Here is a 13480-nt window from a genome sequence, read left to right on the forward strand (position 1 = left end):
CTGCCACTTTGAATCTGCTGTGAAGACCTGACAAATTAAATGTGCTCTTGTCTGACTCCAGTTACTATAGTGTTTGAATGACACAGAACATTGTAGAAAATTAACAGAATGAATACAGGAAACATCCTCATTTGAGGCCATTCTTTATAGTGAATACATTTATATTTTGATTAATGCCGCCACCCTCCACACACCTGATTTAAATCTCTTGACATCATTCCTTAATGAAAAGTTCATACTCTGCTTATTGTCACTATTATTTTGCTGTCTCTTTTGGCAGATGCCTTAATTAAGCCTTATTTATTATATGAACCTTGATGCTATTCTTAATGTTGTAACAGCAGCTTTGTAAAGGGAAAAGCTAAACCCTTTTAAAAATATATTCAACAATAATAACTATAAAAATTCTCAGTTTTATTTGTATTAAGTTTTACCTGGCTAAGACTGAGCTTTTGAATGTTGTTATTAAATCTGTTCCACTAGTATTTGCTGAGCGCCTACCGTGCATTCCATATCCCCATTCATTTTCTGTATAATAGATACAGCGTTTATGATCAGGTCTCATAACAATGTCCAAACAGTTAACTTTAGAAAAATGGAAACAGCCTTGTCAAAGTGTAGTTAGGACTCAATCTGACCACTTCTTGACATTGGGGGTTCTAATATTTGGCTAACTCAGCTCAACAAACATTTATGCTGGTATGGAAGTACCAGATACCATGGGACTAGTACCATTTTCCATTACTCTATTCTTGTGGTGATTTTTATTTTTGAATGAGAAAAATACTATAGAAGTGCATTGTCTGTGTTTATCTCTACCCTTAATCACTTTCTATTTTTATAGTCTGTTTTCAGCTAAGTATAAAGGAAAAAGAAGGTCCAAAGCTGACGGTAGTCAGTGTAATACCTTGAAATAGAAGGATTTGTTTAAAAATTCCTGTTGCCTTTATAATAATAAAATGACTATTGCCTTAGTAACAGAATGGTGAATCTATTGATTTTCTTGGAGTGTCACAAGACTGCTCTTTGCTGAATCTTACATGAAATATGATATGGTTAACAAGGTCCCATGGACATTGGCAAAGGCAGTTTAATGGCATGCTTATTTGAGAAAATCATTGAAAAAGCTAAAAATAAATTGAAAATACCAGTTATAAGCATTGGTCTATATGAAAACTCAGTGTAGCTCTTACCTTAAGGAATCATCTGTTTTACCTAAAGCTGAAAGACCTGGCTACCTAAGAATGATTTGGCATGGGGTGGTGGTTTGAAGATAGAGAAACACTGTTATTGTTACAGAGCAGTTTGTGCATATATTTTTAAACTTTTGGATCTGCAAAGTGGCCTGATGCAGATTTGCTCAAAATTTGCAGTGATCTTTATCTGTGGGCCAGTGGAGAAATGTAGTTAAGTTATTTTACAGTTTCTTACTCCAGCCAAACTTCAGATTGTTTGGCTGAAGTTAATATTTGCAGACATTCAACTTGTTTTTCTTTATATGGGAGCTACGTTGCTGTTTTTCTCCCAAATATACAGTTTCTGATAAACCCTACTGATATATTTTGCCACATCACCATGTTTCTTGCTGCCATTTTTTAACTTAGTTTTTGAGCTGATGATGCATAGGGATTTAAAATGTTGCCAACTTCTTTCTGTCTGAAGGCAAGGGATTCTTCGGGCCTAGTAACATTCTGAATTTGGGTTTATGGGAACATCTGTTTGATAATTTGCCCTGTTCTCGAATCAAATGCCATAAAAACAATGCTTTGCAGTGTTCACCTTCTTCAAGGTATTAGGAAAAGTGCAGGTGCTCCATTGCATGAGAAGTATCCTTGCCAAAGTCAAATTTAAATTCTCTGAGACACTTTAATAGCCTCTTACATGGAACTGGTTTTAAACAAACTCTGGTATGGTCACTTGGCTACCTGTCACGAATTGTCTCATTTTAATCTCAGTTAATCTTCATAAGGTGTATACGAGGGTACTTCAAAAAGTTTGTGGGAAAAAATAGATTTAAAAGATAATATGAATCTTTCCATGAACTTTTTGAAGTGTCCTCAGATATATTCTAAATTCTAACTTAAAGTTTATTATATCACTAGAGGCAGTTCAAACATTGATTGAATAATAATAACAAAGAAAAGCAATGGAGATGGAGAAACTCAGGTAGAGTGAAAAAAGTATATCCCCAAACCTTCATAGATCCTGAATTCTCATATCAAAACAAATAATTTTCTCCATAGAAAGCGATATAATTCTAATAAAAATAACCAACACTTTTAGTGCCTGCTACCAGCTTTACATGATATTATCTCACTTAATATTAATAATAATTCCAGGAAGCCATAATTTCCATTTTATGGTTGAGGAAGCTAGGTTATAGGAAGGTGATGTCATTGGCCCAAGTTCAGATAGCTGATAACTTGGGCAATCTTACATCAGCGTCCAAGTTTTTAAGCACTAACTGGAAATTTTAAGTGACCCTGACCAGACCCTCTGTGAGGTCTATAAACTCAAGTGTCATTATTAAGCAATTAAAATAAATAATCTCATTAAACCCTGTCCTACAGTATAATACATTATTTCTGAAGTGAGAGTAGTTTGAAAATTAAATGAGGTCATGCAGAAATATCAAGTCAGAGGACAGCCACTTGGCCATGCCCCTCAGATGAACTGACTTCTTTATGAATATGGGAAGAATGGCAAAACCACTTTGAGAGATGGCTGCGTGGTCAGCTAGGCTTTCTCACTAGTTCAGTGACTCTTTTACATCCAAGCATTTCAATGCTTGCATTTCAAATACATCACTCAGTAAAACTGCAAATTGCTACACGTCAAGGACCTTTGGGGTTGCTTTCTAATAGTCTCAATGAAAATAAAGTCAATTTTTACTTGCCAAAGTCTAATGAGTATTTTGAAAGTGGTTCTTTAATAAATTCTTATTATGTCTTTTTAAAAAAATTTGCCACTAAAATATGTGTTCTAGTACAGATTAGATCTCCAGTTAAATGGTGAAAATGCCAAAAATAGTTTTAGTCACTGGAGAACATTTATTTAATAAACTTATTTCACAATTTCCACATTATTTTGTAGAGTTGATTAACTTAGGTCAGAAATGACCAATGAGAAATGTATGACAGATATAATTCTTGGGAATATTCTTGAAGATAGTAGTACACTATCTTGAATAAAGCAGATCAATAAAAATGGTCTTAAAACTCATATTTACTTACACTTTTTCTCATCTATAAAATAATTTGAGGTGGTAACATATTTGTTGAGTTGAAAGCTACCTATATATTACTTTGTGCCTTTACTTCTAATCATTGTTTTAAAATAATAATTTTGAAAAGTTATGAGACAGTTAAAGCTTAATTATTTAAGAAAATGGGTAATTGTACTCTTAATGATTGCTTAAAGTTTATCTTCTTGATATACAGAATTGGGTGTTCATTTCTGAGATATCAAAGCTAATAAATATATGCAGAATCAGATGTAAGAATTTGACTAGTTTGGGGTTAATCTTGATTGCCATAATATCTAGTGAAACATTAGTTAGGGCCCTATTCTGTTGTTATTTGGAACTGAAGTGTTTAAAAAGTGTTTTTAAAAGTACCTAAGATTTTCCCAGAGGAGTTTTCAAAACTGTTCCTCTAGTAGATAATTTAATTGGTGAAGTCACAGGAATTTCAAAATATGTTGAAGGGTGACAGGATTATTGCAGATAGTGAGTAAGAGTTGGGCAGTTTGGACAACAGGTCTTATTCTCATTTACTATGGACTTTGGGGAAATTATGTACCTTTTCTATACTTTGTACTTACATAAAAGGACCTAATATATGCCCCTCATTAATTTATGTAAAGGCTAAAGATGACTTGAGCTTTAAGCCCTTTTGTAGAAAGTATCAATGAAAATCAAGCTTACAGCTACAACAGAATTACTGCTACTGCTGTTTGTAATAATAATATTACCGTCATTATCAGATTTTAAATTCTGGGAAGAGGTAGTAACATTTTAGTATGAAAAATCTTCCTAGGCTATAGATTAGTAATTTATATATGTTGAAGTCCCTAGGAGTGGGGCTTCTCTATCATTTTTTTTTTAATTTTAGGGAAAAAAGGTTTCAGAGTTAAGAAAGTTGGATGTAGATTAGTATTTTCTTCTATGTAACTGAAAGCTCTATGACTTTAGAACTTTTTGTTTTTTTCTAGAATTTAGTTCTCTTTTTCCTTAAGGACTGTGACAGGGAAAAGTCTGTGGTTCTCCCAGAACATTTATTCCTTCTATAGTGGATGTCAGGGAGTTGTTCAAAACCCTTTTTGCTTTTCTACCAGGGATATGAGTTCCTCTAAGTCACAAGCCATATCTTTTTTTTTTTTTTCCTCTTGTAACCCAGGGCCTAGTGCAGGGATTAATCTGTAATAGCCACTCAATACATATTTAAACCACACAGTCCTATGAGTGATGGGGTAACGTTCTAGAGAAGTAATTGAGTATGAAAAGGCATGAAATAAGTATATTTGCATTGGGAGGCCTAAGTAGGGAATGGTGAGAGAGAAGGCTGAACAAAATTTTGGAGCTTGCTTTTAGAAGTCCTTGATGATGGTAAGCATTATTTCTTGTTTGTTTGTTTTTTAATCTCCCATACAGAAACTTGTAATCATCCATTTATGCCAAAGTAGAGAATATGTTCTGCAGACTTTGGGAACTAAAGAAATGCTATTCCAATATTTTCTGTTTCCCTTTCTCTTGAATTGCATTGTTGCATGTGTGCTGGCATTTGAACATTTCTGTCAGTGGTTCTGGGTAGAAACTGTACTGTAGACTGCTGCAGATGCAACCACAGTATCATTGTATAAGGGGCATATTTTTAACTAAACTATTAAAGATGTTAGCAAGATCTTGATGGAGTCCCAGTCAAATTTTAGTTTTTCCAAAGGGCACTGAAATTGTTGATGTTAATGGAGAATGGAAAATTCCTTTTGTAGGTAAAATTTTAAATCTGATGTGAAATAAGGAATTTATTCCTCACATGCACTAATAAGATAAGAAACAAGATTCGTGTGGAAAATCTCTTAACCTCTGGAGATCTGAGTTTAATTTCTTGACTTAAGTCTTTATATTCTAATATGTTTGGTATTTACACTCTTTGTCCATATCACTAAATCATCAGGCAGCCTGATATTTATGGGGTATGTCCCTTGAGTTATTCCAGACTAAGAAGGTTTTCGTAGTGAAGATAAGATTATGGAACAGAGCAGCCAAGAAGAAATTAATGTAGCTGCAACCTCATTTAAAGCAAAACCTTTGATGTGTATTCATATTTGACTTCTAGAATCCTTATTTCTTAAAAGAAAAATATGCCTGTCCTGCATCCTTAATTTAAAGGATATAATTAATGAAGAAATTTCTCATGTATTTCGTCGTCATGTTTTTTTCTCACTTAAAACAGTTTATTTTGGGCCGAGCCCGTGGCGCACTCGGGAGGGTGCGGCGCTGGAAGCGCAGCAGCGCTCCCGCACCGCGGTGCAGCCAGTCTCAAAAAGGACAAAAAAAAAAAGTTTATTTTTACGTCTTACAATTATTAGGTACTCATCCAAGTTTCAGATATATTTGCAAAAACTGAATACAGAACACATACTGTATATACCTGTGTTAACAAGTATTTTAAGTTCAGGTCTCTAATAGGAGAGATAAAAGCAATATTTCATAATGTTTGCTGCACCCCCTGCTGGCTATTGTGGCACTTCCTAATAAAGGTAGCATCTTTAGGTGCTATGCAGTGAATACCTTAGGTATACACACTATTTCTCTTTGAGTTATTTTTGTTTAGAAGTAATTTCAGTTGCATCTGATATATGATAGAGTTGAAATTTTAATTGAAGGCAATTTTCTTTGTAATTTGTCAATTGATGTTTGAACAGTGTTTATCCTTCCAGGCAGTATAATGTATTTGTTGGAGACAAAATATTTGCCACAACCTTTTTGCTTATATTTCAGATGAAATTCAGTGGGAGAGAGGCATCTCTCCAAATTTCCCTGTTTAATTGTAAATAGTTCTACTGTGAGCATCCTTGTACATACATCTGTGTGCATGTTTATTATATGGTAAATACAAACCTTACAATGTTCATGAAGCTTTGAGAAGAGCACTTTGGATCTTGAAAGAGATTCTCTGAGGAAGGGTTGGCATTGATGAAGTCCTAAGAGTCATAATAGTCACAAGGGCAGGGATTATGGTTGTTCAGTTCACCAGTGTGTTTCAAGCCATGATCTGGAGTCAGTGTGTTAATGACTCCTCTAAAGGGCTTTACATTTAGAGAAAAAGTAATTATTTAACGAAAGCCACATTTTATAGTTAGTGCCATATGAAGTGACAGCCATCAAATCTCAGTTGCTCATAAACAAAATTCAGAGATGCTGAACCGATTGAGCAAAGATGATTTCTTACATGGCAAGTTAAGCTAAGTCACAAAAAAGTTATGGCCATTTTTTATAAATGTTGAGTAAATTTTAATTTCTACCTGCCCTAATTTAAAGATAAATTGATTTTTTTTTTCCTTTTTTTTGTCTTTTTCCATGTCCGGCAACGGATCGCAACCCTCAGTGTCGCCCCCGTACCGGACCGGGACCAGCAACGGGATCGCAACCCTCGGTGTTGCTCCCGCGCCTCGCTCAGCCAGTGAGCGGGAACCGGTCTGCACGTGGGATCCGAACCCTCGGCGGGAGCGCCGCCGCGCTTCCCAAGCGGCGCACTATAGCAGTGCGCCACTGGGCTGGCCCATAAATTGATTTTCTTTGAATAAAGATATGTATTCTTGTTATTTTATACTCTTCATTCACTATTTTAACAAATACTTATTGAGATTATATACAGTTTTACCGTAGTACTTTAGAGAGTCTTCTGTGGACTGCTGCTAATAGAACTATAGAGATCATGTTTATTATCATACTGTATTGTAATTGATGGTTTACTTGTTTCCCCCACTGGATGCTCAAACTAATGCTCATTGGGTGGGTGGGTAGATAGATGGATGGAAAAAGGAGGGAGATTGAACGTAAACGACTGAAAGAATCCTAATGAATCACCACATAGCTTTTAATGTTCTTTGGATTTCTGCACTAATTGCTTACTTTGCATGCATGTATTGTTGGGTTTGTTTTTTGGATGGTTACACACACACACACACAAATGTTTTGAGTACTGTTAACTGATTTTGTTTTCTAATAAAACCTTATTCATCCAAAGAAATCTAGTATTCTGAATCACTAGAAATTCTTAATCATAGGGTGTTTAAAAAGAGTTGTAGCTCATTAGTCACATGCTTATGTACCACATTCTGAAAGTTGATAATTGACTTTTCTAAGTTAAAGTCCTATGGTTCTAAGTTTATGTGTTCCCTGTATAATGAAGAGATATACAATTTATTAGTACTTGCTAACATTATGATGTTAGTATGATTAGGTATATCTGTCTGTGTAAGTAAATTATGTTAAAATGCTTTAAAACAATTTATTTTCATAGCATTTCTCCCTACAATAATGGTAACTTTATTAATCTTCTTATCACTCCTTTTACATAAAGCAAAAGCAATCTGATAAATTATTACAAAATCAGTATTAGCATAGACCCTAATTAAGAATTTAAGGCTCTTTGCATATTATACTCTAAAGCTTAAATTTAGTTTGTCATGTATAACATTATTGTGAGATATATTTTAAGTAATAGAAAGTACATGTACTTATGCCTATTATATTTTTTACCTGTTATTTTATTGATTGAATGATTGATTGATTTTGCAGCTGGCCTATACGGGGATCTGAATCCTTGACCTTGGTGTTATAACACCACACTCTAACCAACTGAGGTAAACAGCCAGCCTAGAAGTAAATTCATAGAATCTGTTTGAACCTCTTGAAATAACTATAAAAGTTACGAACTAGTTGATTTTGGCACATACTTTGATTTGGCAAATGAGGAAACTTGGGCCCAGAGAGATTAGGCAAAACTTTCCAAAGTCCTTGTGCCTGAGCCATGTTTTCTGATTAACCACCCAAAGTTTTTCCATGTTGCTTCCCATGAAAAGGATAGAGAATAAAATTATCTTATCAAATGGCCAGGAAGGGTGTTTTACTGAATTAATTAGCTTGTAGTGTCACTGAACTTATATGTAATATTTTCATATTTCTTTTTGTTGCAGAATGCAAAGTATGGCGAAATCCACTGAATTTATTTAGGGGTGCTGAATATAATAGGTAAGCATTTTGACAGCTTGGGTAACAAATGAGTCTGGTTCAGAGAGCAAAGACAGCAGTGAATGTTTTTGCTGGTTCATTGGGGGGTCATTGTAACAGTCTTTTTAGTGCTTCCATTTTTTGATACTATCCTCAAATGTTTTGATTTTTCTGTTTTATAAATATTTTAGCATTGGAATGGGGATAATATACAAGAATGTACAGTTTTTAGAATTTCTTCTATTAATTATTCTTTTCAGTATGTATTATAAAATCAAAACATTTTGAAGCTTACCTAGAACATGGTTATAAAGATGCCGTCTTTTAATTTAGCAAAGTAATTAAGCAATTTAGCATTTTCATAGCTTTTGGGAAGTACCTATTTTTAACACTATAGGGAAGGTTTTCATTAGCAAGGGCTAGTAAAATTTTAAGACAAAAAAAAAGGAAAATGCGTTTACTTCTTTCTTGCTGATATAATTCCTGAGGGGGGGACTAGGATGATTTTTTAAAAAATATTTTTTGTATTTATTAATGCAAAGCTATGTTAGTATTCCATTAAAGGTTTGTATTTCAACTTCTCTGCAGCTTAATATTTTGTAGGTCCTGCTTTCCTCTCTCAAAAGTGTCTGGCCATGTTATTTCCCCTTTATAGGTATACTTGGGTGACTGGACGAGAACCTCTGACTTACTATGACATGAATCTGTCTGCTCAGGACCACCAGACATTCTTTACTTGTGACTCGGACCATCTGCGTCCCGCAGATGCAAGTATGGAAAATCCTTCAGACAGTTGCTAAGTGGGAGGAGTTTTTGGCTTGTTTTAAATATCAAAGTTTCTGCCTTTAGAATATCTATTCTATAAAAACCCCAATGAATAAAATATTAAATTGTTGATTGACTAGTGGAACCCAGAATTCTGATTCTTAAACAAAGCTTTATCACAGTGAAGTATTGATGTAGAAATTAGTCCTCTCATTATAATTTAAAATATGATTTTAAAAAATAAATCTAAGTTGGATTTATATATTTTGAAGAAAAATAAATCTTATATGTGAAGCTAATTAAATTATCAGTTGCGATAGTATGAAGGGTCTCATCTCTTTGATTATATTCTGATTAGGTATTGGGTTTCACTGAATCCAAATAATTAATGAATGTAACTTATATGCCTGTTTATAGATTCACTAGCACTGAATGGGGACATGGCCTTGGCTATCGGAGTCCCTATGTGTTTTCCATCCTGGAGAAAACTTTGTTTAGCATGCATTTTACACTGCTTGAGTTCTAAATAATCCTACTGAAATATTTTGTATTACCTAAATTAGTCAAAGTAAATAGGTGAAAAAAATACTTTTACAAAAGGAATATCTATATGCTCCTAAAAATCTGACATAAAGTACAAATTTATAAAACAAGTTAAATAAGGAGATTTTTCTCTTTTTTTCGAAAGGTACTCTTCCATGTTGGAACATCATAGTACAAAAATATTCCCAAGCATTGAGCTTTCCACAATATATTCAAAAACTGCTCTGATTTATAAAAACTGCACTTGCAGACAGATTTAGGGAATAGGTTTACATGTTAAGCAAAAAACTAAAGTACTTTTTACTGGCCCACCAGACACATCTTCAAATAGTTTCAAAGTGTTCTAATATACAGAGCCTGTAACAAGTGCTCAGGAAAATGATCAATAGAAAGTATGTCTAACTAGAATGGAGAGATTCATAGCAATGTCATCTCAAAATGTGTAAAGTAATATATATTCTCTAACAGCAGATAATGTGCAAAAGCAATATAAAATCTCTTTTAGAGTGCCTTTTCTTGACTTCTTTAGTATATAAGACTTAGATATATAATTTTATTAGCACAAAAAAGGTTTGATATTAGCAGTCGAACAGAATAGCAAATAAGAATGTATTTGTGTGACTTTGGAGCTTTGACCTGACCCTCTTGGTAATGGAATATTCTCTTGTAATTTAAACTGAAAGCTATTACTTTAGGTATTGTACTGTATTGAGTCTTCCTAGTTATAGGTATTGATTGACGTGCTTTTTTTCTTTTTTTAAAATAGTAATGCAGAAAGCCTGGAGAGAAAGAAACCCCCAAGCTAGGATTTCAGCAGCTCATGAAGCCTTAGAGATAAATGAGTAAGTGGGGGGAAAATCTTGTTGTTAAAAAGGAAATCTCATCCTTTGCTGAACATTTTCAGTTGCCATTGATGGGATACGTATATTAAACTATGAATTTGAACTAGAGGACTATTTGGGGTGATGAGTTAAAAAAAATTTTTTTTTTTTTATGAAGGACAGCCATGTGGGGCTGTCATTTAGTCCTTTTAGAGAGCAATTCAGTGTCTTTGCTGTGATCCTAAATTCTTCAAGGGCTATCCCTGGGATATTGTGAGGACATAAAATAAATACAATTCTTTTCATATCTGAAGCATTTTGACAGGAAAAAATTTTCAGATATAGAATGTTCATCTGTACTATCACATTATCTAGGTAGAACTTCTGCTGGGGGGGGGACATAATAAAGACATTAGGTGAAAAAATAATATTTAAAAAATATTTCAAGATCTAGACAAAGATAAGAGAAAATATTGTCCTCAGTGTTGTTAAGTATTCTATGGGTTACCAAGAAAGAACAGGAAATCTCTTCTGGAAATCTCAGAAAATGAGAAAGATTACTAAAGTCGGAGTCATAAAGACTGAGGGTTGGCAGAGACCTTAAAGGTCATTTAGCTCAACCACCATCTGGTGCTTGAATCACCTCGACACTATCCTTGCCAAGTGGTCATTGTTAAACTATTTTATGATTTTTCTGAAGAGGGTTACAGAATCTTCTCCAGAGGCCTTAGGAAAAAGAAAAAAGATTCACTCAAGAGTTGGAAATCCTGCCATTGTAACCAGTTGATCTATTTGGTTTCTGATTCTATCACATGATGTATTTATTTTCCAGTTTGTCATCTACAAATTTGACATGCCTGCTCTCTTGATATCTCTGCTCATCCATGTTTCTGAGAAAAATATCAGGGCCAGGAATATAACCCTGTGACATGACATATAGAAACTACCCTCTAGGTTCATGTCTTCATGAATCACCATCTTTTGGTATTGTACAACCAATTACTAAGCCACCCAATTACATTGTAATTCAGCCCATATTTCTCCATTTTGATCTTAAGAGTGCCAGTTGTAGCTACAGATCTTTATAGTAAATCAAATAGAGCAAATTAAACTAGCATGATCTGATTTATATATTCTTAGTGAATTTAAGCTGGCTTCTAGTGATCACTACTTTCTTTTTAAAGTGCTTGGAGACCATCCGTTTAGTAATCCATTAGAATATCTTTTGAAATCACTGTTCTGTAGTTTGGGAAGTCTGCCATCTTCCCCTTTTTGAACATTAATACTACATTTGTCATCTCTTCTTCTAGTACCTCTCCATTCTTTGTGATTCCTCAACTATCATGGAGAGCAATTTCATGGCCTGCCTACGAGGTCTGTTGGCTTCCTGGGATTTTGCCCATCCCAGTACAGGAATTCATTTAGAATGGATCAGTTATTTGCTATCTTACATCTTTTTACCCATTTTAGAGTTTAAGTTCTTCTCCCTTTTTTAGTCTGATAATCATTCTCCTTGATAGAGAGGCTAGGAACAAGAGTCTTTTGCTTTTTCTTTATTATCTATGGCTATTAACGATAAACCTTCCTTGTTTTGATGATGTTGTTGTGTTGTCTTTTTTGGTTTTGAAGTGGTTTTGGAGAAATGGGGATGGTGACAGAGCCTTAAACATAATTTAAAAACAAGGAATAGATGGTTGTCTTTAGTATTTTGTTTTGTTTTATCTTTATTTTTGCAAGTTCAGCTAATTTGGAGTTTTAGCTCTCCTAAAATTATTCTTATAAGTTTATTTAACTCTCTCACAGTTCTTCATTACGTGCTTTCTTTCCATCTTTTTTTTACCTGTCCTTTCAAAAATCTGACCTGGGAGGGATCTCTGTGAAGATCCATTGTTTACTTAAGTGCCTCTCCTCCTTTCTTTCTGAGAGGATCATTTGTGATTGCAGTTAACAGTTGAACACTTGGAAGCTACGCAACCCTCTTAAACCATTTTTCTCTGAGTCTCATGCCATTGAATCATGCCTCTTTTCTTTGAATTTTTTGAAGTCCACCTTCCCCTCTTTGATTACCCTGAGCTCCAAAATGACGTAGTAATTCTCTCTGAATGTTCCTATCAATTTTCATTTCACCAACTATTTTTTTCTTCTTGGTCAGAATTAGGTCCAGAGTTGAAGTTCCCCTAATTGCTTCCTCTACCATCTGGGAGATAAAATTGTTACCAAAGTAAGTCAAGAACCTGTTGGGTGCATTACTTCTAAGCAAATGAGACTTCTAGTGGATATCTGGATGGCTGACACCCCATCACCACACTTTCTTGCTTCTGTGTGTGTATTGTGTTGTGACGAGGTTGCATCATTTATATCTTCCATCGAGCTGAGCAGTCTGTTCTGTGCTCCCCAACCATCAGTACTTCTATTGCTCTCTCCTTTTTCCTTCACTCACAAGCTCTTAGCATGTTTCTACCCCAAACTCATGAGTTTCCACATAGCTGTATATTTCTTGACCAGTAGTGCTACTCTGCCTCTCCTCCTAAAAGTACTATTTGAAATATAAATAAGCAAAGCAAGCAAGAGAGCCCCAACCATTCTTGAGTTCCCAGCCCACCAACTACTGTCTTATAGCTAATTCCTCTGATACTGCATCTACCACTCAGTATTATCTCAACTTTATTAAGATATTGACCCATATTTATATGTCGGCATCTGAAGCCTTAAGTATTTCTCCTGATGCCTATCCCAGTTATTTTCTTTAGTGAATCACTGGACAGTTTCAGCATCATTATTGTTCTTTCCAAGTCATATATACTGCCCTCCACAGTAATTGGTTTTACAGCTTTTTTTCTGGGCATTTTTCTCCCTACCTCACCACATTCAGTTTAAAGCCCTGTTAATGATTCCTGCCTGAAATTAGAGGGATTGGCTAAAGAACTTATAAGACACCTACTTAAGACTAAGATTTACTAGTAACACCAAACCTCACATTAACTGTTAAGTTCAGCCTCCTTTTCCTAGCTGGCTGTTGCAGTTTATAAATAGTAAAAGTACCATTTGGTTTTGCTTGCTGTTTATTTTCTCTCTCGTGGTCTGACGGCGATAAGTAGGGAAGTGGCCACAGGAG

The 13480-nt window shown here is 34.6% G+C and overlaps 1 protein-coding gene across 2 annotated transcripts in view; it reads left to right on the forward strand.

Moving 5' to 3' along the window:
* The window catches only part of ST7 (suppression of tumorigenicity 7), a 204862-nt gene that overhangs the window by 95249 nt on the left and 96133 nt on the right, over positions 1 to 13480 (forward strand). Inside the window, exons 4-7 of one of the 2 annotated variants that reach the window (XM_008581019.1) lie at positions 8203 to 8257; positions 8892 to 9007; positions 10311 to 10386; positions 12518 to 12586. In XM_008581019.1, the coding sequence (XP_008579241.1) occupies positions 8203 to 8257; positions 8892 to 9007; positions 10311 to 10386; positions 12518 to 12586 (316 nt within the window). The remainder of the gene's footprint in view (positions 1 to 8202; positions 8258 to 8891; positions 9008 to 10310; positions 10387 to 12517; positions 12587 to 13480) is intronic. The other variant, XM_008581028.1, reaches the window with a different exon arrangement.

Source organism: Galeopterus variegatus, unplaced genomic scaffold (assembly GCF_000696425.1).
Source record: "Galeopterus variegatus unplaced genomic scaffold, G_variegatus-3.0.2 Scaffold89, whole genome shotgun sequence".
NCBI lineage: Eukaryota > Metazoa > Chordata > Mammalia > Dermoptera > Cynocephalidae > Galeopterus > Galeopterus variegatus.